At 38.1% G+C, this 27,962-nt stretch overlaps 1 protein-coding gene across 1 annotated transcript; it reads left to right on the forward strand.

Moving 5' to 3' along the window:
• Positions 1-25,017, forward strand: LOC115925959 (G-protein coupled receptor moody-like). The gene is made up of 2 exons (XM_030990032.1): positions 1-435; positions 21,182-25,017. Exon 2 carries the CDS (start codon positions 21,541-21,543, stop codon positions 22,762-22,764), a length of 1,224 nt encoding a protein of 407 aa, XP_030845892.1. The 5' UTR covers positions 1-435; positions 21,182-21,540; the 3' UTR covers positions 22,765-25,017.
• Positions 25,018-27,962: the final 2,945 nt, after the last annotated feature.

Here is a 27,962-nt window from a genome sequence, read left to right on the forward strand (position 1 = left end):
GTGTGTACTGAGCGGATCGAGGGATTAACACATTCAAAAGAGGAAAGGCTAATTATTATCCGACCACAATGTGAGTTTAGAACGGACGGGCCAGATTGGTAGCGGGCGAATTAGAGCGCGAAGCGATGATACCGTGTCAGAGCTTCTGCTTCCTCGTTCATTGTCGTTAGCTGTCATATTGCGGGACGGTTGAACTCCTACTGCCGGTTGATCACTAATTATTCTTCGTAATAACACAACCGTATCAACTTGTTCAACTGCCTTCATAAATTCCTCGATTTACTGGATTTCCCCTTTCGTTTCGTCTTTCGTCACATTTTATTGAGCTATCACATCCTGACTCCATCGCCTGACTTGAAAGATCTGGATTGGAATAAGTTATTACCTCTCAGAAATCAAACAAGACAGTCGTGATTTCTCAAGTATTAATCTAAGGTAAGAATCACCGATCGGCACTTCGTTTATTTTATTGTCCTAGTTTGTCGTTGTTGTTGTTCATATTTAGTTAATTCTGCTTTGTTTCTTTAAATGAGGCAACCTCGCCAGATTATACACAAAATTAATAAGATCATGCAACTTTTACATCCCCACTTAGTAATGACATATATGACAATGTGATAGGAGGTGAAATCAATGAATCCGGGCTAACTCGGCCCACGGGACTACTCGGCCCAGCTGGAAAAACTGGGCCGAGATGTCCCGACCTGATTAATCGATCGAGAGATACCAATGTGTATATGTTTGTGCTCTTTGTGACTTAATAATGCCCTTTCCAACCAAAATCTTTAATGGAATTGTGTTAAATGATACCAATGAAGACAATTTATAATTTATCTTTAGGTAAAATGACAAAAAAAATGACATTTCGGACAATTTACTCACAGCTCGCAATCCGCATTGCCGCACGTACATTAAATGTGCGTTGTATCGCCGTTGTATCTACTCGGACCACTGAAATTCGAGCAGTGTTTTTGTCGGTAAATCACTGCAAAAATATCATTTTTATCTCGTATGAAGGTCTATTTTTTATTCCTGACACAGATTTCATTATTGAGAAGTCGAATATAGTACATTTTAGACGAGATGGTTGATGTTTGTTCACATTCTTTCGTCCTGGCCGTAAATTAGCAGACTACTGCCTAGTGCTACCGCAGCAGCTCAGCTCAGTGTGCAGCTAGCCGTACAGCGCCGCCGGCCGGGTCGGCGGGGGAATTCACTGACTCGGCGCCCGTACCGGGCCGCTGCACTGCATTGCATGATTGTACTGCCCAATTTGATCGAGTGATGCGAGTATAACTAATCAAACTAGATCTATATTTACTGTATTATCATTATTCATTCCGAGTAGAATATCCAATTTGATTTAGTGAGTAAACTAGACCTAGATCTATATCTACTGTACATAGCTACATCATTATCATATACTCATTCAGAAAAGAATATCCAATTAATGAAGGAATGGAATTTTTCTTTTTTCATAATCAGATAATCATATTTTACTCCTAAAAGTTAAAGACTTGATAAAATAGCTAGATCTAACGTAAGGGCCTAGCCTAGTACTCTAAGCAGAGAAGTGAGCTGAAGAATCGCCTTCTTATTTTTTTGGAGGGGGCTGCTTCAAAAAAATTCTACGAAAAGAATTAAGGTATTGGCTTCAAGTTTTTTTGTATAAATAATGCAGCCCCCACCACCCCCCCCCCCAAACAAACAAAAAAATCTCCTTTTTGTTCCCTTTTTCTGGGAATCAATTTAAGAGATATATAAAAAGCAAAGCAATTAAGACATGATATTGCAATGCATGCCGGTGCATGGAGGGGCAGGGGCAGAGGCGGACCTCCCGGGGGGGGGGGGGGGCACAGTGCCCCCCACTTTTTCAGATACCCCAAAAGTGCCCCTTTTTACATAGGAAAAGTGCCCCTTTTATTTTGTAAGAAGTGCCCCTTTTACATAGGAAAGGTGCCCCTTTTCATTTGACAAGTGCCCCTATTACTTAGTAAAAGTGCCCCTTCCCCCTTTTCACCTCTGACGAGTGCCCTTTTTTATTTTTGACACGTGCCCCTTTTCCTTCGACATGTTCCCATTTTCCTTTGCAATAAGTGTCCATTTTCCATTCTCATAAATCTTGAAATAATCTTGAATAAGTGCCCTTTTTAATCTCTAGTAAGTGCCTCTTTTCAAGTACGAGAAGTGCCCCTTTTCACTTTTAATAAGTGCCCCCTTTACCTCTGATAATTGCCCTATTCAAAACTGAGAGGTGCTCCTTTTACTTTGACAACTTCCCCTTTTTTCCTTTGTAAGAAGTGCCCCTTCTCCTTTTAATAACTATCCCCTTTTTTAAACTCGGATGAGCACACCTTTCATTTTAACATGTGCCCCTCTTATTTTCTAATAAGTGCCCCTTTTCCTTATGATAAGTGCCCCCATTAAAAAGAAAGAGTTCCTTCCCCTTCTCATAACTGCCCCTTTTAAAAATCTGTACGGTGCCCCCTTTTCATTCAACAAATGCACATTTTCCTTTATTATAAGTGCCCCTTTTCATATCTGGTCAATGCCCCTTTTCAACTCTGATAATTCCCCTTTTAATAATGATACGTGCCCCTTTTCCTTTCTAATAAGGGAACTATCCCCTTTTCACCTCTTATAAATGCCCCTATCAAAATCTGATGGGTGCCCCTTTTCCGTCAACAAATGCCTATTTCCCATTTTCGTAAACGCCTCTTTGTCATCACTGGCATTTTTACATGGCATTTTCTCCCACAGTAAGCAACCGTACGCAACCGTAAGCAACCCTACACCAGGACTACGCAACCGTAAGCAACCCTACGCCAGGCCTACGCAACCGTACGTAACCCTACGCCAATTGCCTGCGCCGAAGGTACGCGGTGCCTACGCACAGGGTACGTAACTATACGCCGATCGTACGCAAGCCTACGCATAACCTACGCAGGGACTACGCCGAAGCATCAATTTATTCATGAGTACTGTCTTTCACCTCTCATAATAATCCTTTGTACTTTGACACGTGCTCCTTTTCTTTTCTTATAAGTGTCTTATCCCTTTCGATAATTGTCCCCTTTTCATGTAATCATTAAACGTGCCCCTTATTTAAGGCGACTAAGAGCAATTTACCCCAAAGTTCGCTCGCTGCACTCGCTCGCATTTAAAGATGATATAATTATGTTACTAATCTAAGGTCTTTTCAGTCTTCCGTTATGAGAATGTGCTTATAACCCCATCACGATTGGCTTTTTACCTCTTTATAAGATGTAATTTTTTGCACTGCGACCTCACAAATCTTTAAAAATTTCCTCGCTCGCAAATAAAATTTTCAGACCATCGCACCAAACTGCAAAGTATGATGCTTAAGCAATATCTTATATGATGTATAAGGAGAATCAAATATTCAGGGGCGGCCGAGCAACTTCCAAAGTTTTTATATATTTTTTTTGGGGGGGGGGGCTGGGGGTTAACAGATTTATATCTGATATATTGTGTACCTGTATAAATATGTATACTATAAATAAATAATAAATAAAAAAAACAAATTTGCATTACCACAACGTGGCATAAAATTAATACACGATTACACCTGCTTATCATTTGTATATTATGAGTCTGCTTGACGTCATATTGTTGGAATTTGTACCTTGGAATCGTAAACAAATAATGTTTATTGTTATTATGTGTGTTTTTCAAACATATCCTCAATTTTATTTAATTGTTTTAACTTTGTTTATTTATTTAGGCTTTTTTTGCCTTGTAACTTGCATATATGAAATAATACGTACCAATACCACAACACAAGGAATGGTGTGGCGTGTCATCTGTACTGGTCTCTGCATGTTACAATTTTTTTTTTTTTTGGGGGGGGGGGGCTTGGGGTTAACAGATTTATATCTGATCTTGTGTACCTGTAAGGATCAAGATATAAGAAGCCAAATTTAGTTTTTGTTTTGAGGATACCGTAGATTGACTGGAATTGTACAAACGTAGCTAGGCTTGTCACATGGAAACTCCATGCAGATATGATATGATGTGGGCACGGATTCAAGGAAGGAAAACTTTGTTTTACCTACTAAACTACTACTACTATTGCTACTTTGTACATTCCGGTGTATGGAAATGATTGCACTTCAGTTGAGTGTTAATAAACAAAGAACCATGAAATTACCACATTGTCTCAAAAATCATATGTAGATATCTCTACAGTACCTGTATAAATATGTATACTATAAATAAATAATAAATAAAAAAATTAAATTGCATTTCCACAACGTGGCATAATACATAATGGAGACAATGTTGATGATGTAAGGGATGGAGATGATGAGAGGAATGGAGACGATATTGATAATGAAAGGGATGGAGACAATGTGAGGGATGGAGATGATGAGAGGGATGGAGACAATGTGAGGGATGGAGAATTGGAGATGATGAGATGGATGGAGACAATTTTGATGATGTAAGGGATGAAGAAGATATTGATGATTAAAGGGATGGAGACGTCTCCATCCCTCCCGTCTCCATCCCTCTCACCATCTTGTCACCATCTCCATCCCTCCCATCGTACCGTTCTCGACTCTTAATCCTTTTTCTTCCTACGTCCTCTTCCTGTTTCTTTTTTTCTTTCTTTTTTTTTTGGGGGGGGGGACCGCCCCCACTGCCCCCCCCCCCCCCGGCTACGCGCCTGCCCCTCCAAAATAAAAGAAGAAGGCGATTCTTCAGCTCACTTCACTTACAGTACTACGCTAGGCCCTTACGTTAGATCTAGCTATTTATCAAGTCTTTAACTTTTAGGAGTAAAATATGATTATCTGATTATGAAAAAGAAAAATTCCATATTCCTTCATTAATCGAATATTCTACTCTGAATGACTAATCTAGTATATGATAATGATGTAGCTACAGTAGATATAGATCTAGGTCTAGTTTACTCACTAAATCAAATTGGATATTCTACTCGGAATGAATAATGATAATACAGTAGATATAGATCTAGTTTGATCAGTTATACTCACATCACTCGATCAAATTGGGCAGTACAATCATGCAATGCAGTGCAGCGGCCCGGTACGGGCGCCGAGTCAGTGAATTCCCCCGCCGACCCGGCCGGCGGCGCTGTACGGCTAGCTGCACACTGAGCTGAGCTGCTGCGGTAGCACTAGGCAGTAGTCTGCTAATTTACGGCCAGGACGAAAGAATGTGAACAAACATCAACCATCTCGTCTAAAATGTACTATATTCGACTTCTCAATAATGAAATCTGTGTCAGGAATAAAAAAAATAGACCTTCATACGAGATAAAAAATGATATTTTTGCAGTGATTTACCGACAAAAACACTGCTCGAATTTCAGTGGTCCGAGTTGATACAACGCACATTTAATGTACGTGCGGCAATGCGGATTGCGAGCTGTGAGTAAATTGTCCGAAATGTCATTTTTTTTGTCATTTTACCTAAAGATAAGTTATAAATTGTCTTCATTGGTATCATTTAACACAATTCCATTAAAGATTTTGGTTGGAAAGGGCATTATTAAGTCACAAAGAGCACAAACATATACACATTGGTATCTCTCGATCGATTAATCAGGTCGGGACATCTCGGCCCAGTTTTTCCAGCTGGGCCGAGTAGTCCCGTGGGCCGAGTTAGCCCGACTCCAAATCAATAGCATAACAAAAGTTTGAAGTAAGCGTCGCGTCGCTAGCTATTGTGATAACAATTCATAGGAAGTACGTAATTTATTCGTCATTTTATTTCTCTTTGTAATTATGATTGGTGGCAGACTCTTCATTTTGTCTATTATTTATTACAAAAATAATGGTGATATAAGATCCCAATTGCGATAAAACATTGTCATGGACACTGCATGCGACGCCAAAAAGACAACCATTTATTGAAACAATCAATAATGCTTCATTCTGCGGTACAATTGGAGTTTGGTGTTGTCTTTTGTCTCCAAATAAATCAATTATTGACAATACTCTCATGTCTGCACATGAAAATAAACAAACGCATGACGTTCGGGTTCAAGGCCTGTCAGATCGAGAGACTCCTTGCCAAGGGGGACTCATTTTGGGATATTTTTTTTTAAACAAAAAGTTCTTTTGACAAAATGAAGCTTGTCAGAGGCTTTCCCGACTTAGCAACAATGTATGTATCAAAAGTGGAATCCATCCATATAGAGATGCCAGGATGGGTTAAATGGGGGGGGGGGGTGTTCTGGAAAGGAACAGACATAGATTGTTTCAATTGATTGTTTCAATAAGCAAGTGGTTGTCTCAGGCTCTCAGCAGTTCACGTCCTTTGTGACATACACACCCCTTTCATCTGCATGAATCTTCATGAGTGAATGAGGCAGATTAAGACGAAGAAGAAGAAGAAGAAGACGGAGATTGAAATACATTAGATAGCTACAAAGTTCTTTACCCAATTCCGAATCAGGGGACCGCCGAGTGTAAGTGCACTAGTTATCTATACTCGATTGAAAGCTCCGACTTATAGGTAATGGGGATTATGGAGATATAGGATTTACTTAATTGTGTGGTTTACAATAGATAGTAAAGTTATACATGATGAAGAGTTGAAGACCGGTCATGCTCTGTCCTAAACTACATCGACAAAGAATTCAACCTCAATAATATTGCTTGAATTCGTATCTTGCCAGGGTCAACGCCCTGGTGAAAATGTTTCAGAGATTGCTCTTGAATTCTTTGCTAGGCCAGGCATGCAGTTTCATTCTCACTAGATCTCATTCCATTGTGAGAGCCACAACTCGTATACATGTACTTTACATAAGGTCAACACCCTTCTCGCTCCCAACCAATGATGGAGAATATCGGAACTGGGGGGTGTTTCACAAAGACTAAGATCAACTTTAATTTGGACTTAACTATGACAGACTGTTCATGCCACTGTTTGCTTTTACCATTAACTGGCATTGGTCTCTCAAAGGACGTACAAATCATGTTTACAAATATACAGAATTTACATTTTTTATAAATTATTCATTATAGAAGTAAAATATAATATCTAAAGATCATAATGGTGAGAGCAAACCCCGGGAGCAAACAGTGGCATGAATGGCTAGCTGCCATAGTTAAGTCCAACTTAAAGTCAATCTTAGTCTTTGTGAAACACCCTCAGGTCGACCTTCTTGTTTTAGTTTACTGTGCATGTTTACTATTCATAGTTTTATCTAATTTGATAATCATTGATTGATTGGAGATTCTATACCGAACGTGTAGCCCTATGCTCAGTTATATTCAGTTTACAATAAATATATTTTTGAGGCTCACGCTAATGTTAAAAAAAATTATTATATAATTATATTATATATATCAAAAGTACTGATATTCAAAGGTATAAATAGCAGTTTTTTCCGCGAACTTGATCGATGTTTTTCAAACTTTCGCCATTCTGTTGCTCTGATATGTTCTGCTTTCATTCAAATGAACTTATTAGAGGGGTTGGATTGCCCTTTAACATGGCAGGCCTGCTATACATGATGAGCTGATGGAGCCTACCGCAAATGATGAGATGGCCTACATAATTTTTTAAAAAACTTATCCTATTCATGTTTATATCATTACTCATTACTCCAGGACTAAACAGGCACAAAACAAGTAGAGAACATATGCCCTTTTCCCCTCATGACAATGGTAAATTATCTTCCAATACCGAATGTATAATCGTTAGCCTTCAGACACGATTACAATCATGGCAATGTTGATAATAAGCTGCTTACATAATGGCAGTTTAGAACTCAGCTATACACACGTAAGGACAAAGGAAACAAAAGATTTGATAGTTATTTAAAGCTTCGAGCAAGGAAGCTGTAACGATAAGTTTGATTAGAAATAGTAAAGTCTAAAGACCTTTCGTTTGAGGAAGAGATACGTCTTATATTATAATCTGTCCTCGCGTTTTCGTGTTAACTTAAATGGTAGAAGCGGTTCTAGGGGGCGGCTTGGCGGGGCAATTGAGCGCCCCTGTCCCCCGAAAGCCCCGAAAACCCCTCGCCCCACACATAATTTCTTCTCGAACCGCGTCTGTTCTATGGCAGAGAGAAGGTGAATAAATAAAATATGCGCTTTTGTGGGAATATGATTATGTATTATTCTGTATGAGTTCAGCCTTATATTGCCCAACATGCCACTTTCAATACAATGTTAAGATAGTGGTTCACGTTTTAAGGCACATTCATTGTATGAAAATAATCGCAGATAACCTGCAATAATCAAGATGATAGATATGTTGTCCGATTTCCAACCAAGCGATACAAAAACTTTAACTCTATACGTGTTTTCACGTGTATACACTTTCAGTCTTGGAAGCCCTCATGAGAGCCTTACAGAAGCTAACTTAAATTGTTCCTTCCTAGCTTCATCAGTAGTGACAGTTATTATCCGGCCAGAAATTTAAGTCCGTAAAAATATAATAATGACACCTTGGAACTCAGGAGTCATGATATTGTTTGCACTTTGAAGTACGTATTTCATGGCATTGTACGTTTGGTGGTTTACAACTATAATTGTTAACGATCGTCAGGGTTTGTTGAGTACGCGTGTGTAATGGTCTGTGGTTAGCAAAAGTTTATAAATAGCGTGAATTAAACGTATCAATATGACATGGATGATTCGGTAGTACTTATTTGAGATCAAATATTTTGTTTTTGAAAATGCGTCCCCATGGGTATACCATATGGCCCCAGGCAACATTGACGTGATTTTAATCGAGCGAAATGCTTACAAGGTATTTCAACTGGAATGATATTTTAATATTCCACCCTGACTTTTGGATCAGGATTGATTCCCACTTACTTTCGATTTTGATAAAAGTCGAATTAATGCCTAGTAATAGGAATGATTGAAATTTGTATCCGTTTAAAAACTTGTAAAATAATTGTGACCGTAAAAATATTTGGCATTGTTTATTTGATCATGCTTGGCTTTGAAATATTTTCGTTTCTAAAAAGGCGTTTTTATGGCGGTTACCGCGTTACAATCGATTTGATCATAAATAAGGCATATTGATTTGGATGGATTTAATTAAGTTTACTTAATAATGAATTATTATTGATTGTACTTGGAGGTAGAAGTAGCCTTATTATACATGTTATATACCTTATACGTTGTATACCTAATGCTTTGTTATTGTGCCGTGATTATCTTCTACATTCTATATATTAGCTTTCGATTTTGATCTATATTCTAATAATTGCCAAGCTCCTTTTTTTTGCATAAACATTCAAGCTTGGTGTCACTTCTCCCCCGGGCTTCTCCCCTTCTCTCTCCCCCTCTCTCTCTCTCTCTCTCTCTCTCTCTCTCTCCCTCTCCCTCTCTCTCTCTCTCATTATCAGGTAATAATATCAGCATAGCTGTGATTTAAAAAAAAATACACTAGTAGTATATATAATACAAAGAAATTTTCGTGGTAGAATAGTCAAAGCCATTATGCTTGAAGAAAAAAAAATAGAATGGATTGTTCTTCTCTTTCACTTTGCAGTGTGAATGCTGTCACTGAGTTCTGAGCCGGGATTCTGAGTCCATTGTGATTTAAAGGGGGTTTACCCTACTAGTTCACCATTGTTCAAATAACAGAAAATGGCTACTATTTCTACTAACTCAGTAAAACCCCGTCCCGGGCGAGCGGTATAAGATCGCGTGTTAACAAAGGAAAACCCAGACATCAGACGAAAACCTTGTGTCGGGTTTAAATTTGAGTTGAATATGGGCATATGGGGTTTTCTCTGCGATCCAAATTGTGGTGACCTTGTTTCGTAAGCCTATATACGTAGATAACTATATACTTACGGACATGGGCCGATTATATATTACTTCTGAAGTGATATATTTGTCATTTATTAATATTTAAGTTTCGAGACGATGTATATAGTAGTTTTCTGGAGCAATTTGTAACTGCAAGGAAAATGCGCTATATGAAGTACCTTTTGGATCGGTTAGGAAAGATGGAAATACCTTCATAAGTATTATAAACCATAATACACGGCACGCTATAGCAGGATGAGAGATTGGTCATTTTTTCCATTACCCACCATCCCCCTTCTGGTCCTTTTCTTCTCAAAATCACGAATACGAATCTGCTACTTGACTAAGTATCATGATAGGTATATTAATTTCGAAGGCAACCTACCGGAAAAGGTGACAATACACTTCCTACAACGATTAAACTCGCTGATTATCTAGTTCCTGTCACGCTAGTCCATTGCCGCCAAGTATTTTGCAAGCATATTTGGGTTGTTTGATTGGTAAATGAGTACAGAGATAATTAAGTGTTCCGTTAGTAATACACCATCCCTATCGATATGAAGCACATTATAACGGGCCTCTCAGACTGTTACCCGGAAAGCAACATCATGACACACTGATGGGAGGGTGCCTCACATCAGTGGGGTGAACTTATTTACGTAATAAGGGTGTGCTCTAACCACTAGAGGTGCTTATGGTGATTATTCCCCCTTTTTTGAATGGTAAAAGGGGTGATAATGAACTTGTTGATCATTTGTAATAAGAAATGAATGCAAATAGGGAAAAAAGGAAGTGGATTGATTTTGAATTTTTAAAATGAGCCTCAGGTATAGAACTTCATAAATTATACTGTTAACATTTTCCCTTTAACAAAATTAGAAATTCTTTTTTGACCGATTCATATCAAATTAAATAATTTATTTTGATTCAATCTAGTATTTACTGTTTGAAACGTGCTGGTAGGATAACAATCTTATCCTCACGTATTAGTTACTATGTATGTTATGTATTCAAATTAAATTCCAATACGTTACAATTATATTATATCAAACAATCCCCGTAATACACAGGTGTGTAACGCGTCGCCTCTCTCAATCGCCTCTGATGATATTCGTGAGAAAATCCTCTTCGTTATCTTTTGAGACGATTATAAAACCTTATCAGATTAAATAAATGCCGTATAAAAAGATATGTGCCAAATTCGTCGGGATTACACAAAGAGGTCGTATAATTAGACTAATTGAGGTCATAAAGTACCACAAAACGTCATCACCATTATCGAGAATGGTGGTGTTGAGGAATTGATGGAACAGAATGATTACCCCCAAACCCCATCTTCAAATAGAACTTATCATCAAATGAATGTGCCATCGTTCGGTTGTCTGGCTGTCCGTTAAAGAAACAAACAGGAGGACCTTCTTGGGCTTGTGCATTTAAAGGTGTTTCACTTGTGTTGTTCAGGTTCTGTAAAACGGACGGGTGTTACCCCCCCCCCCTCCCCACCTCCCCCCAATGCCAGTGTCTACCCTAAGGCTCCCGAAACACAATAGGCGTGTCTGCACTATCTCGAGATTGCCAAATATCCAGCTATTTTGAACTATCCCGATCGAAACTATCCAGCTATTTGCGTCTTCATTAGACCGAAGTGGCAAATTAGCTGGATAGTTGGTCGGGATAATATCCCAAGATATCTCGGTCTGGTTTGCAAAATATCCTTCTATTTCCGAACTAGCGGGATAGTTTGCGACCGTCTTCATTAGACCGAAGTACGGAGTCAATTATCCCGATCCCATCATGCACAACGATTTCCGGTTCGCACATGCGATCCATACCGCTCAGCGCTGACCTCGCAACCACTGACCTCGAGTAAACACGGAAAACCGCAAACTAGACCGAGATATCTTGGGATATTATCCCGACCAACTATCCAGCTAATTTGCTACTTCGGTCTAATGAAGACGCAAATAAGCTGGATAGTTTGCGATCGGGATAATTCAAATAGCTGGATATTTGGCAATCTCGAGATAGTGCAGACACGCCTGATGAACGAGTAGGCCTACATGTTAACAAAATAAAACAAAACAGTCATCTTATATTATGTTGAAAAATTCCTTCCGAGATAAGGTCAATATTCTTTTGGAAGTAGAAAAGAAAATTCCTTGTTTTACATAATATGCTTGAGGATATCAGATCTCTAATGTGTACTACCATCATAATGACGACTGGATTATTATGCACGCGAGTCTCTATTATTTTATTAAAGGCATTGTTTAACAATGCCAAATCTGAGATGCACGGCCCTACGTTTTATCAACGTCTGTGATATGGTGAAATATTGAAGCCCTAAAAGAAATGCGCTTGAAAATGATCATGAAGTGCCTCAATAAAGTAAAAATCTTTGAGTGGCCGGTTTTATCATACTCATTTTCCCCAGCAGACTGTTATAAAAACTGTTGCAGAAAACGGTTTAAAAAGAAAGAAGAAAAATTATTTAAAAAAAAAAAAAAAAAAAAAAAAAAAAAAAAATCAAATTCCGATCATAAATATCTTGATAATGAAGATAATGACCTAAAGGTTTATAATCATGATAGCAGCATGAGCTAAATCCAGGATTTCGTTTAGAATCTGAGACAAAGATACTCAATCACTTTAACGCCCCTGCACTCGCCCTCCCCAATGCATATCACGTATAATACAATTGATGCACGGGATTGTTTAATTAAACATGTGTATTAAATGGGTATCGAAATATTGCAGTAAATATTAAAGAGAAGGGGGGGGGGGAATTACCTCGCTTAGGCGCCTACTCGACCAGAGTTATGTCAAAATGACCACCACATTTTCGAAATTGCTGTTACGTAACTTACCATCAAAAATGAAAGAAGATTTGGATGATTTTGCCATCTCCCGACACAAATATACCAGTATAACTTAGATATAGACATAATATAAACTTTACTACCCATATCGCGTTTGATAATCAATATAATATAAAGAACAATTTACTTTTAAGTTGTAAATGTGAGTATAATCTGATATTTCAAAGGTCAAACAGGTGCCAATTAGATTTGGAAGATGGACGTGCAGACCTACTTGTTTCATGACAGAACCACAAGCTTTAAAAGAAAATACTAATGGATATTTATAAAATAATAAGTTCCTTTTTGTAAAACCGCTATGAAACCTACATGTCACATTTTTTCATTAATTGTCAAGTTGTAAAGCTTATTTCAAAAGAGACCATAAAGGTAATTAATCAGAAGAACAATAGAGTCGAGATTTGAAAAAATGTGTTTGGATATAAACACTGGTGACTTTCAATTATGAATGTTGCTAACGTAACATAAAACTTGAACGTTATCAGGTTAACGAGGCTTACTTATGCCAATTTTGTTTTTAATCTGTTGTTCATACTATAAATGCACGAACATTACTATCCTTTAATTCTAATGTGTATTATGTCAAAGACACTCACCTTGTCATTTTATAGCCCATCAAATATTCGTTCATTATTTTAACACCTTGATAATAAAGTTTGTCGACAGACAGCTGAATAGCAGTATATTTCCTGATTCATGTCAAACGTTATCTTGTGTCCTACTTTGGCATGAAATGGATGGATCAGTTGATAGTGAAAGTACTTCCTTAACACCATCCATCCTAAAAAATTGAGCAAAATATTTTGAATATTTTGTTTTTTAAGTGACAAGTGCTCACTGATTCATTATCAAATTCGGACCAGCAACCTATTAAATATGATGATAGTAGGAATCTATTATACCTAAATAAGGCATATCACAATGTCCCTATGCGCTTTAATGGAGAGAAGGAACATAAAGGGTAGTACGCTCAGCATACCTTAATTAAGTCATCAGTTTGATAACATCGGAAATTGTTTCTAAAAAGAAACATTGTAAGACGTTTTGTTCAACAGTAAAAGGCATTCTGAGATATCATGACATTACATTATATTAACAAAATATTACTTGGGTTTTAGGATATTGGGGCTTGAATGCAAGATTGTTTTCCTTTTTCCTTCTTTTTTTACTCACACTCTCCACTCTGGTGATGAGAGCATGATTCTTCTTTGTTTTTCATGTGGTCGATTACCGCTAAAGGTTACAAACGGGATATTCTCACGCGTTACATATTCCAACAGATCACAAGGATAATTGTTTCTTTAACAAACAACTGAGGAAAACACCAAACTTCCTGCCAAACACCGGCTTCAATTTGAGTAAAATCTGCCACATAGCTGAGTATACAAAGAACAGAAGTTCATTCAAGATTTCGTGTTCAAATAGTTTTTGAAAGTTCATTCCGAAAAACAAACGTGTCCTACATTGCATGCTCTTATGAGTACCTCATTTAGCGAAGTGACTGCATGATACAGCACGAATACGACAGGACGAGAAGTATAATAAATCAGCATACAAAAGATATAGGCTAGAGATAGGCTAGAGAGGACGGAAGGGCTAAATAGTAAGTAACATTATTTTAAGAATGTATGTCATGTGCTCCGGTGCTAATTTCAGAGGTCAATTCCAACAATTATTCAGACTAGTTCAGACCTTTCACTATTTCTGCTTCCATGTCCAATATTATTTACTATTTAAAAAAATGATAATGTAAACAAATATTAAAAACTTGAATGATTTAGAATTAACAATCAATCTTTGAAGTGGATCATCGTGGAATTTAAAGTTAAACGTTTACCAAATCTCGAGAAAATTATAAGCGAACTGCCCAAGATAACATCCAAGATAGTTTAAAGTCAAATGTACTTGTATGAGTATCTCTGTACTGGTAATTCAATGAATCCCCATTTGATCACGTCATTCTAATAACATTGTCAATTTCTCTGTAGAAGAGACACAAAGATCAAGATATATTTAAGTATTTAAACTACATTCGGGATTTCTTAAGAATTTGTTTAGTCCTGTTCTTCTTTCCTTTTCTTTGGTACCTATTTCAGTAATATTCACTTATAATTCTTCCCATGAAATAATAATATTCGGTTCTTGTATAGCGCATAATAACGTCTCTATGCGCTTTCAAAGAGCTTTGTAAATTATTTTCCCGGCTTTAGCGTGGCTGCCATTACGGCGCTCTAGCATTTCAAGGAATTGATTCTTGCCAGGTACCCATTTACCCATTCACCTGGGTTGAGTGTGGCAAATGTAGATTAATGTCTTTCCAAAGGACATTAGTGCCGCGGCAGCTAGACTCGAACCGGTGACATATCCACTCGACCTACACCTCTAACTGTATAGGTAAAATAAGGTCAAACTCTAATGAGTTGTTATCAAAACATTCGACATGTATGGACAAATAATACAGTTGGTAAACAACCGAAATGACAATTATTTAACAACCAAAAGCCGAAGACGACTGAAAGGCAATCGGACACTTTTCTGTTGAAAAGTCATAAGGATTTTAAACTATCAGTGACTTCAATATTTCAAGATATCATCAGGATTTTAAAAAAAAATTGTAATGAGAAAACAATTTGTAGACATTCGTGCTCCTGTTTCATTCTATGACTTACTTTTAGCAATTCACATTCAACTAATAACGAAACGACTTTGTTATCTGAAATGTCAAGATTGCTTGTGTATAGGAAGTGATAACTCTCAAATGAGTTCCTGCCATTGCAGCCTAAACAATGATGACATTATACTAAAAAGAAAGTGATACGATAGATAAGCGAATGAAACGAAAACAGATTAACAAATTATTGCTTCATCGGTATTGGCAATGATTCCTCGTTTACCTTTGTATTCTGATGCTTTCAACGCGAATAAGACATAATTATTTATGACAGCTATATTACGCCCACGATAATCCATATTTATAACGCCCCTCATAAAACAATGGGGCTAGGTCGAGTTGAAGTTTATAAAGGATTAAAGGGAGAGGGCTGACATATTTTGATCATGTCACAATGCACCGCGTGTTCTTCTCATGAAGATATAAACTAATTCACCATGGATAGAATCGCCCCGCTTGGGTGGGGATTATTTGAAAGAATATAATCATTTAAAACCAAAAATCCAGGATCGTCTGAACGGCATGGGGTGCAAAAATGTTTGAAAACCGCAAAACTCCACGATGTCTGGCCTGAGTATAGCATACAACGCCTTATTGTACTTTGTTTGTTTGTTTCTTTATTTATTTACTTCATTAAGCGTTGCGGATGCCTTCAAAGTTTAAAGAGTAGAGAAATGATGTTCACGCACTCATGTTATACAAAAGTATTATTCTATTTGTAAAAATAGGATCCTATGATGTTAACATTTTCTTTCTTTCTATTTTAGTACAATGCTATGGATCTAACCGAATGGTTAACTTTCAACTTCAAAAGGAAACAGAAAGTAAAGCTTTACCAAATGACTGAGTGCTTATACGATACCCTTTACAGGTAACCCGACACATGCTCCGCCGACGATTGCTCCGCCGACATTTACTCCGCAAAACGCGACAATTGCTCCGCGACATTTGCTCCGCGACATTTGCTCCGACGTCAAATGCTCCACCGACAGTTGCTCCGCCGACAGTTGCTCCGCCGACAGTTGCTCCGCCGACAATTGCTCCGCCGACAGATGCTCCGCCGACAATTGCTCCGCCGACAATTGCTCCGCCGACAATTGCTCCGCCGTCAATTGCTCCGCAAAACGCGACAATTGCTCCGCCGACATTTGCTCCGCCGACATTTGCTCCGCCTGAAGCGACACTTGCTCCGCCGACATTTGCTCCGCCGACAATTGCTCCGCCGACAATTGCTCCGCCTGAAGCGACAATTGCTCCGCCGACATTTGCTCCGCCTGAAGCGACAATTGCTCCGCCGACATTTGCTCCGCCGACAATTGCTCCGCCTGAAGCGACAATTGCTCCGCCGACATTTGCTCCGCCGACATTTGCTCCACCGACATTTGCTCCGCCGACAATTGCTCCGCCGACAATTGCTCCGCCTGAAGCGACAATTGCTCCGCCGACATTTGCTCCGACGACATTTGCTCCGCCCAAAAAGTGTCCCATAAACTACAAATGCTACTAGTACTACGACAAATGCTTCGCCGACAATATTTTCTTTACACCTATTTTTTTCGTTTCTTTTTTTCTTCTTCATTTTCTGAATGCATTTCTTGAAATAATGTAGATGAAATGAAATGAATGAATGTTGATGAAGTGGGAGGAAAAAGGAGTTACCTAAAAGTCATTTCGAATATACTGAAATAACTTTCCATCTATCACTGTACGTCCCATATAATGTATACTAAACACTCATTACATGTCGTGGGAAGTTTTTTAAAAAAAGTAGAGCAGCAAGCCACATTCCCCAATACGCGCATACCTCCTAGTTAATTTCAAGTAGCTCATCAATATGTAATACCTGAAATTACCTCGATCAATGCATCTTACTAGGTAAAGCATTATACAATGTAATAGGTCATCATGGAAGTTTAGAAAATAAGTAAGGGGGATTTACCAAGTGTTGATCTTTTTAAGAGTTTTATAAAGAAACAAAAAGATATTGAATATTTCTCAGCGAAAAAAAGGAACAAGCTTGTTTCGCATTTTAAGAAATGGCGATTTGACTTATGATACTCATGTTGATTTAACTTTTATTCCTGTGCCCCCTCACTCCCCTTTATGCACTGGAGTTCAAACTATGATTTATATGTGTACAGTGTATTTTTTTTTTTACTATAATGTTTTTTTTTTATAACTTTCTTGTCCTTTCATTATTGTTAGTTGTTCTTATACATATTGTTTTTTTTGTTTGTCTAATTATTACCAATGACTTGTAAATATGTAATTTTTATATGATTGAAAATTTAATAAACACACAAATATAAAAAAAAAAAGTTTAGAAAATAAGGGCACTTATATACGTAAGGAAGAGAACCCATTCAGACGGGAAAATGAGATGGCAGCCTTTCTGCTTATTCACATTTATACAAATCATTTTGTTGCAGTTTGATGTTAGTTCTTCATGATAAGCCAATTGCTCTTCTTCCGGTGGCTTCGTGAGTCCCTTAAATTATTTAGTGAAAACAAAGTACTCGAATGAAACGGAGTGTTTTGCACACTAACATATATATATTAAAGCTACATACACTTAACTAAAGGAAAGAAACCTTTAGAAAATGGACTGGATATTATTGAAAATATTATTCTAAACAAGAATGTACTACATGATTGTATTACTTTACGTTTCAATTTCACGAGAGAAATAGAACTCGAGAGGGGGAGCAGAGAAGAAGTGATGGAAATGAAAGAAGACTAATAGCATGAGAGGAAAGAAAAGAGCAAAGAAGACAAGAAAACGGTGTAAACAGGAAAAGGAGGAGCATGGGAGAGAGAGAAAGAGAGAGAGAGAGATAGCCTTGAGCTTTGGATCAGCTAATGAGTAATACATGAAACAGATTTTGAGCGGAGTAATTATCTTTCGCCGGAGAACTTGCGTAAGGAGCTATAATTTTATTTTTTATTTTTTTAAATCAAACATTATGGGGAATAGCAAAAAACGGTTGTCTTTTTTGCTCTTTTCTTTCCTCTCATGTTATTAGTCTTCTTTCATTGAGGTAATTTCAGGTCTTACATATTGATGAGCTGTTTGAAATTAACTAGGAGGTATGCGCGTATTGGGGAATGTGGCTTGCTGCTCTACTTTAAAAAAAAAACTTCCCATGACATGTAATGAGTGTTTAGTGTACATTATGTGGGACGTACAGTGATAGATGGAAAGTTATTTCAGTATATTCGAAATGACTTTTAGGCAACTGCTTTTTCCTCCCACATTATCAACATTCATTCATTTCATTTCATTTACATAATGTCATGAAATGCATTCAAAAAATGAAGAAAAAAAGAAACAAAGAAACAAAAACAACCCGTGAAAAAAAAATATTGTCGGCGAAGCATTTGTCGTAGTACTAGTAGCATTTGTATTTAATGGGACACTTTTTGGGCGGAGCAAATGTCGTCGGAGCAAATGTCACGGGAGCAAGTGTCGCTTCATGCGGAGCAAATGTCGTCGGAGCAATTGTCGGCGGAGCAAATGTCACCGGAGCAATTGTCGCTTCAGGCGGAGCAATTGTCGGCGGAGCAATTGTCGGCGGAGCAATTGTCGGAGGAGCAATTGTCGGCGGAGCATCTGTCGGCGGAGCAATTGTCGGCGGAGCAACTGTCGGCGGAGCAACTGTCGGCGGAGCACCTGTCGGCGGAGCATTTGACGTCGGAGCAAATGTCGCGGAGCAAATGTCGCGGAGCAATTGTCGCGTTTTGCGGAGTAAATGTCGGCGGAGCAATCGTCGGCGGAGCATGTGTCATGGAACCCCTTTACAATATGAACAAATAAGGAAATAACGAAGAATCGTATCTGATTAATAACTGGCCTCGTATGTTTATTCAAATATTTAATCAACTTAGGTAGTTTTTCATTATCACATGTCTAACCGTGATAGGACCTTAATATGCTATCATGGGATGAGCTTTAAAAAGAATTATAATTTTATTTGTAATTAATTGGTTAGATGGGATACATAGAACAAAAGAAGTTGCAGAATATTGCTCTCTTCGATTACTCCCGCGCAATGTTTCTCCTCAGTAGTACTAAACTTGCCTTTAACTGGATCAAAATAACTCTGAACATGCTAAGAATAGAAATAAGTAATTTTATCACGCATATGAGCGCTCTTTTGCCCTTTTTAATCATGTCTTAGTTTCGCGGTTTTGATAATCCACAGATTGTTATTTATGACTTGCTGAAATTGCATCCACATGTTTTCACCCGCACGCCACTTCTAAGAATAGATGATTACACTGAAAATGTTTTTTGTTTATATTGCCAATTAACCATGTTGTACTACTTTTAAAACTATGATTTAAATCCATCGTGGCCTGCTCATATTCTTAGAATAGTTTTGAGCGTGTATGTTTGTTTGTTTGTTTGTTTTGGGGGTTTCATAGAAATTGAGACAATTCATAATGATAAGAGTATCGGTCGGAGCGATCGACAAGAACTTGGTAGTTTGTGCTTTGAGCACTAGTTACTGTTACGAAACTATTCTACTCATGTCCGTGTCTATTAGCAAGACATAAATATTAATCCTGACAGGTATATAGCAATATGATACCTGATACGTATTATATAAGTTGAAAAGTGAGAAATTCAAAATTCATTAGACTCCTGCGAATATGCTCGTAGCACATCTTCTAATCTCCAATAGAAACACTCTACAGGGTTGTTTATCAATCTTAGATAACTGTAAAGCGCTTGGAGACATCAGAGATGTATTAAGCGCTATATAAAAGTGGAATATTATTAACAAGGTCTTGGAAAATGTTGTTTTGTTACTGATAAGTAGGATGTAATCTCTTATTCAGATCCTTATGCCACTTTCGTCATAATTACCTTATATAAATCATTTTGAAGTGCTAGAACTGTTATGTGAGTATGAGAAATATGGTCAAATACTAGTTTCATAATGATTGAAATACATGTTTGTTAGATCATTCGTTAGAAATCTCTTTCAGGGATCGGTCAAGAGTACTTAATGACTGTGATCAATCATATTTCTACAGCGCCCCTCAGAAAACCTTGATGCTGTAGATTCAATTATAGAATCTCTCTAGCCAGTGTATATTATTGTACTATTTTCGCACACTTTAAATCGCATGCAGTAGAAGTTATCAAGTAGTTGTTTCGCAGTACTCGTGTCTATATTTCATTTTTTTTTTCTGTACGGAAATCATAATTACGACACGATTAATTAGTTACTGACAAATTGTGAAATTACGTTATCATAGACAATGTGACATGCTTAATCCATTGCGATAAGTTTGGTCATATTCTACCCTTTCCAAACAAAGAGTAATAATGACATGATGAAATATGTTTAATTATCTTTATTTTATAGTTAAATCTATGATTGCAATCTAATTGTTTTCCTAATGATTATCAGTATTCACTGACTTACTTGATCCATTGCTAATTTAGTTCCGTCCCTTTCCACCCTTGTCATACAATAACCAGAATATGATTCAAGATTCAAGATTTATTAATTCCATTCAATAAAAAACACATATTTACATACAAAATATTACAGGTGTAGAAAAGAAATACGAATTATACAAACATGAGAAGGTCACTAATCAATACATACAAAGGCAAAGAAATCAAATGGAGTTTTGGTAACTGCAAAAGTTCAAATAAATTTGAACTTGTCGAGGCTGTGTCAATGCATATGGAGAAAAAAAAACATTCTCCGTTGTGATGGCCAAGTTTTCTCTCGTGGCGAGAGATGATGATCTTCCACCTACTCGTTAAGGTGTATCACCAGCATTATTGATTTTCGTTGTTTCACCTTTCACCTTTTAAATATTTCTCTCTTTCTTTACTGCAGATATGATGGATGACAATGTTTCACCGAGGACTTAAGTTGCGTGACGAAACTTGGACACCCACCACTCTCCGTCAAGACAATCAAGGGAAACTTAGCCCAGGATCTGTGATAAATCATTGCTATTAATTGATAAGTATATGGTATAGGAGAGTCTCGTGACATGGAATTATTTGCATCCGAACAGATCGGTCGAAATCGAGATAAATAGTTTTGGATCAGGAGCTAAAGATTGTAGTTGGTGATACACCTTTACAAGTAAGTGGACGATCACCATCGGGTACTTCTTTAAGCTCGTCAAAAGAGAGAACTTGGTCATCACAACGGAGAGTGATTTTCTTTAGATTCTACATACATTGAAAATGGAAACGCCTTATCACCCCATAAACCCCATGGGTCATCCTGTGAACACAAGTCACGGAAACGATGGGGAGCCCGAGTTCGAGTTTTCGACGGCCAGTCACCGCGTCCTGCTGGCCGCGCTTCTCCTCGTTATTTCCATCGTCAGTTTCCTTGGCAACCTCCTGGTCATTCTCGCAGTCGCGCTCTCCCGACGACTGCAGACGACCACCAATGTTTTCGTCATCAACCTTGCCGCAGCGGACATCGCCATCACCGTCCTAATGTGGTTCCACGTCGCGACGCTATTAACCTTTCATGGAATGCCGTTCTCTGAGCTGCTCTGCATGGTTGTCGCCGCGTTATCGCTGATTTGTCTTGGAACAAGCGCAATATCTCTCACTATGATCGCCATTAATAGATACTTTTTAATCACCCACAAGCCGTCATCGTACATCTGGATCTACAAACCTCTCAACATCGTCTTCATGGTCATATTCTCCTGGATTTATCCCATACTGATTATCGTCATCGGGACTCAGACGGGCCTCGGGAATATAGGCTATTCTCACAAGTACAAAGTATGTACGCAGGATACGTCTCACGAAAATGCAGACTATTTGAGTATCCTTGGTGCGCTCTCTGTTCTCAGTCCAGCCGTCATTCTGATCCTCGCGTGCTACGCAAAGATATACCATCACGTGACCAGCCATAATCGTCAACTTTATCGATCAAGGAGTATAGATGGTATGTCGGATATCACTTGCACAACGGGGGCGGTTTCTCCTGATCAACGACGTCTCTCGCGATCACTGCATCAAGTGGGAGATCCGATATCCCATAACGAAAGCAGTGCGAACTCAAACGATTACGACAACCATAACGGAGGCGTTAACGGCCTCGCCACTGTTCTCTCGCTCGAGAAAAAACGCGCCAAGAAGGTGCGTAAACAACAGGTCGAAATTACAAAAAATCTATTTCTGGTCGTCTGCGCATTTCTACTTTGTGTCTTGCCAGCTACAATCGGGAGTCTAATCCCGTCCAGTGACCCCGCTATCCCTTGGATCACGTTAATCCTTGTGTTTAACTCGTGCATTAATCCCTTTATCTACGCGTCGAGACATCCAAACTTTAAGACCGTCTTTAAGAGTATACTCTCCTGTCGTCCGAACTCTATACCAGACGGTAGTTGGAGAACCAAACGATCGAGATCGCGTTTCAGCCACCGAAGATCGTTTCGAGTATGACGTCAGCCGTCCAAATTCCTGAAGTAATTAGACTGCGTCAACAACTGATAGGCTAGTGTCTTTGACGCGTCAGGAGATAGTGACGTACGTCATACGAACACCAAATGCAAAATGAATGGTCCAAACATTGCGTTTAAGTACTGGCGCATAAGCGATTAGCGCTGATAGTAACGTGATCGGAATAACGCCACGTGTTCAAAAGAAATTAGCACATCGCACACGAGGCGCAATTAAGCTGATGTATGGCTGTATCAGTGACTGACATGGTCTTGACGTCCCATTTTAGAGTGACATTGTTATCACACCGAATATATATTAAATAGTACAAACATTTCATTGAATTATACTGACGCATGCGTTTATTGACGTCATAGGCTTGATAAGCGTCAGTAATAACGCATTCTGAACGACGGCTCAGGTGCAAAGGTCATGATGTTGACGATGAGAAAGAAATGTTCAATGATGTACATTGTGGCCCGAATTCACAAAGGAGGTTTGTACTTTGGAGACAAACCTAGGTTTAACGCGTATTGACGCGTTTCAGACCAAGGTTTGTCTGAACCTCGGTCTGAAACACATCGAAACGCGTCACATGACGCACATAAACCCAGGTTTGTCGACAAACCTCCTTTGTGAATTCGGGCCTGTATGTTTGTTATGATGGAAGGGTAAAAACATAGACAAAGTGTGACAGAGCCTGTAAGTCGCCATGATCATATATCTCAATATGGGTGCTGCAATTATTTAATACATGAGAAATCAAATAAAAAAGAACTGGTTCAATTAGCATGATCTGAAGAAGCTAGAAATACAAGGCCATTTATTATGTGTGCAATTCCTCATCCTCAATTTGAGGATCGATGATGATGAAAGTTTCGTTGCTTATCTTCGAAAGTCAAGAGAGTTTTAAAACTGGTAAGGTTAATACTTATTTGTGAAACTGATATCAAGCGTCAAAAGTAATTTCTCATGAACAAAAATTGCACCCGCATTTGCAATTCAAGATCTGAAATTCACCCGCACCTTTGGTTATAATCATTACATGATCAGTGAGACGTGTAATCGTGTCAATAATCAGGGAGCCATTTCCTTTTTAGAACCAGTCGAATCGAAATTGATACAGAGATACGACGATAGATGGCAGTGTTTGATTTTGTACAACTGTAACACAGAGTGCTGGCACTCGATCGCGCTGTTGAGGCATAAGTCATTCCGTGCGAATATAACGGGATCGTTTGAAATAATTATTAAGATGTGTCAAAGGATTTCAAATAATTATCATCATCTCCATTTTCAACTAGACATAATAGATTTGTTAATAGGTTGACTAGATCGTGTTTAAGATTGTTGTAATTATTGTGAAAATGTGCTATCTTTGCAAAGGATAACGGTCGACTGTGATATGTATCCTGCTAAAATAAACTACGTTTTATGGATCAGCATAACTATAATGTAATCAACCTACTTCTTTGTAACGTTTTATTGGATGCAATAACTATATTGCCTTAAACTTGCCCGACTCAGCAGCAACTTGGTGAGGGGAAAATATGCTATGAGATATTCTATGTAATCCAACCTTCAAGAAATAGTACAGTTTACAACTCGGTCAAACGCGTGTGTGTTATATAGAGTTTGCCAATCTCTTTATAATAAAATCACTTATGAACTATACATATTTATTATAAATTGACTATTTAAAGCATTTCTAATTTGTACTTGACTACTACATAATATCGATTTCAAAAGACAAATGCATATAAAATGTGTAAGATTTACGGTGCTTCTTTTTTGAAAAAATTGTCGTATAAGATAAAGGTTGATATTTTTTGGTTAATAATATCACCGTGATTAGATATGTATATTTTAGTTCAGTAATGTAAGGTGCTTTATCGTAAATGCACATCTTTATGAAATTTTTTTCAAAGAAAATTAAAATCGTACTTTGGTGTAATCGTTCATAATGATATGTATCATGTTTGCAATATATCGTATGAGAATGTCAATCTATGATCATATAACTAAATTAAACTACGAGAATATAACACATTTGTTTCAGGCTTACTTAGCTTTCCACACGCATTAGATTTTTGATCTGCTGTCTTCTATACTGACAAAATAATATTTTCCAGTGTGTGTCTCTTATACATGTATAGGGGAAAGTAAATGTCATTGAAATGTCATATGTCAGTATGCCATAACTGTTATATAAGCACAGAAGTGAAAATTATAACAAGCTTATGCTATGAAAGAAGACATGTTTCGTGTTGTATGCTTTAATTTATGTGTGACTTTAGGGATCTCATGTCTATAACATATCTTAGCAATGAATTATGTTTGAGGCATCGGCAAAGTTATATTTCCATCAATCAACCCATTACCTTACACAGTAAATAGTGTAAGAGCGCCATCTTACAACAAATAACATCCGTTTCCACGAATTATATGAAGATACTACTACTACTGCTAATACTACTGATACTACGGATACTATTACTACTACTACTACTACTACTACTACTACTACTACTACTACTACTACTACTAGTAGTAGTAGTAGTAGTATTATTATTACTACTACACTGCTACTACAAGTACTACTACAACTACTACTACTACGGATACTATTACAGATACTATCACTATTATTACCATTACTACTAATATTAATACTACTACCACTATTCATTTTACGGCTACTACTTAGAGAATAGTAAGAGAAAAAAAAATCAATATTAAAAAGATTATAATTAAGCTAAAGACATATCAATGCTTGGTATATTGTTCGAGGGAAATAGAAAAAGACGACAGAAATGAAGGGGAAATAGACAATAGAATTTAAACTAAATTTGTAAAGAATATTTTTATCCCAATCAATATCTTCCAGTCATGGCTTGGCATATTATTGGTTTCCGCATCATTTCCCTGATGAGATAGTAAAGAGTGAGGCGAAGTCTGGGTCTATAGCCATCGATGGGAGGTGGGGGGGGGGGCTGCGCTGGTATCGGAAAGGGAGGGTGCCAGTCATCATCGGCGTATTACATGTGAATGAACAATGCAGATGTTATTTGGGTCTGGGGTCTGGCAGAGTAACTAATAATCTTCCTTCCCCTCAGGCTCCATTTTCACTCCCCTCCCCCCCCCCCCTCTCTCTCTCTCTCTCTCTCTCTCTCTCTCTCTCTCTCTCTCTCACTCGCACTCCGCTCTCCATATATCTGAATCCGATGACCGGGGTAATAATATATATATCTGTAAAGCGCTTTGAGGGCCTTCGGTCCTGAAAAGCCCGATATAAAAACTAGCTATTATTATTATTATCTAGCTATCTGTCAGTGTTTTATATTTTGTCCCATTTGATTGGCGACACATGCCCCATGCCACTGATCACAGACATCACACAAGGGTCTTTGACATCAGCACTTCATCGAATTCGTAAATCAATCTGCCTCTAGACCTCGCTTCATAGGAAGAGATGAGACGGCAGGATGGTGATGACTTTCCCGGTCAATGCTCCACGACACTCATCAATTATTCAAGTATACAGAACGTGGTGATGATGACCCGGCTTCAAACGGTCCGAGAAGGATGAGTATGTAAAGGTTCAGGGGAGATAGAGAGAGAGTGAGAGAAGGAGGGCTGATATGAGAATGTGTCAGGGAGAAAGAGAAAGAGAGAGAGAGAGAGGGGGTGGGGGAGGGGAAGACAGACCGGGGGTGGAGAGATAAAATGGAAGTGATGAATAGGGAGAATGCAATAAATCTTTCAGAGCGAGATGTGAGTGAGAAAGGGGCAGGAACAAAATAGCTATAGAACAAGATTTTAGATTAATGAAAGGGAAGAGAAGAGAAAATAAGATAGATGAATAAATCAAGTGATCGAAGGAAAACAGGATGCGGAGAAAAGATAACTACTGACTACAGAGAATAAGCCAGTTCACGGTTGCAGTCTGAGCATGAGCAGATAAAGGTCATTGCAGAACAAATTTTGAAATACACTGAGACGTTATACTGGATGCGTGCTCATGAAAGTTATGTGATCATTATTCATTCATGCAGATTCAATGAACTCCATGATACACAGGTGGAAGTATTCTTTGAAAAGGGGAAACAAAGGTTATCTATATATCGCTGTAGGAGTGATTATTTCAAAATGTACAAAGTGGGACGTCTTCATGTTTTGAAGATCTGTGGATATTCGGGGTCATTGCAGTGATGTGCTAACCGTGAACTGGTCTATTGCGATGGCATAGGGATAGTCGCATAAGTAACACGGTCTTAACTATTGTATTTTCAATATCACTTGAACTACGGTCACAAAGGTTCGTACGAACGACAAGTTCGTACGAATCTCCCTGTTTTTCCATTGTCTTCACGAATTTCCATTGTCTGAAAATCGTTCGTACGGCGTTCGTAGCCGTTCGTAATGGCATTTGTGACCGAGGCTTTACGTATAATATGTCACTGTCATGTTCGCACGTTTTAGTTATAGACGCACGAGGCTATTTAAATTGCCTTAGATTGATAGTTTCGATCGTGTAAATTTTGTCAGCAAAAACATGTGCGATCATCATCATTTCTTTCTTATGTTTCTAACATGTACTTTTCTCTAAGCGCCATGAGCATCGAAAGGTGGACCTGTGCGCTATATACAAGAAGCCACTATTATTATTATTATTATCATCATCATCATCATCACCATCTTCCTTAAATCACGATGATATACTATATTGAATGAAATATAAGTGAGGGTAATAATAAGTGAGGATTAGACTATCCTCATCCACGTTTTCTAGGATCTTCATTGGATTTATAGGTACTTTTCTTTTGCATCATATCTTGTACATTCATCTATCGTCATCATTATAATTATCTTCGTCGTCGTAGCCATCGACGATGACAGAATTATTATGTCATGATGTACATTCATATATGTCATTATAATGATGATAATCAACATAGGCGTCATCGTCACCGCCGCATTCATCGACGATGAACAAATTATTACCATGGGCCCAGGCGCGTACGAAGGATTTTTTCAAGGGGGGGGGGGGTTAACATTTATAAATCGGGCCGAAAATTTCGCAACGACTCAGCCAGCCGCTGAATAAGCGGGGGGGGGGGGGGGGTAAGAGGACGCTTTTTTTTTGTTTTTGGTCTCGAAATTTGAAAATTTGACATTTTGCTCCGTTGGTGGGGGGGGGG

Source organism: Strongylocentrotus purpuratus, unplaced genomic scaffold (genome assembly GCF_000002235.5).
Source record: "Strongylocentrotus purpuratus isolate Spur 01 unplaced genomic scaffold, Spur_5.0 spur5_scaffold_19, whole genome shotgun sequence".
Lineage (NCBI taxonomy): Eukaryota > Metazoa > Echinodermata > Echinoidea > Camarodonta > Strongylocentrotidae > Strongylocentrotus > Strongylocentrotus purpuratus.

What these genes read in the sequence shown, in the direction of transcription:
- LOC115925959 (XM_030990032.1), top strand. Translation starts at nt 21,541, where the DNA reads ATGGAAACGCCTTATCACCCCATAAACCCCATGGGTCATCCTGTGAAC.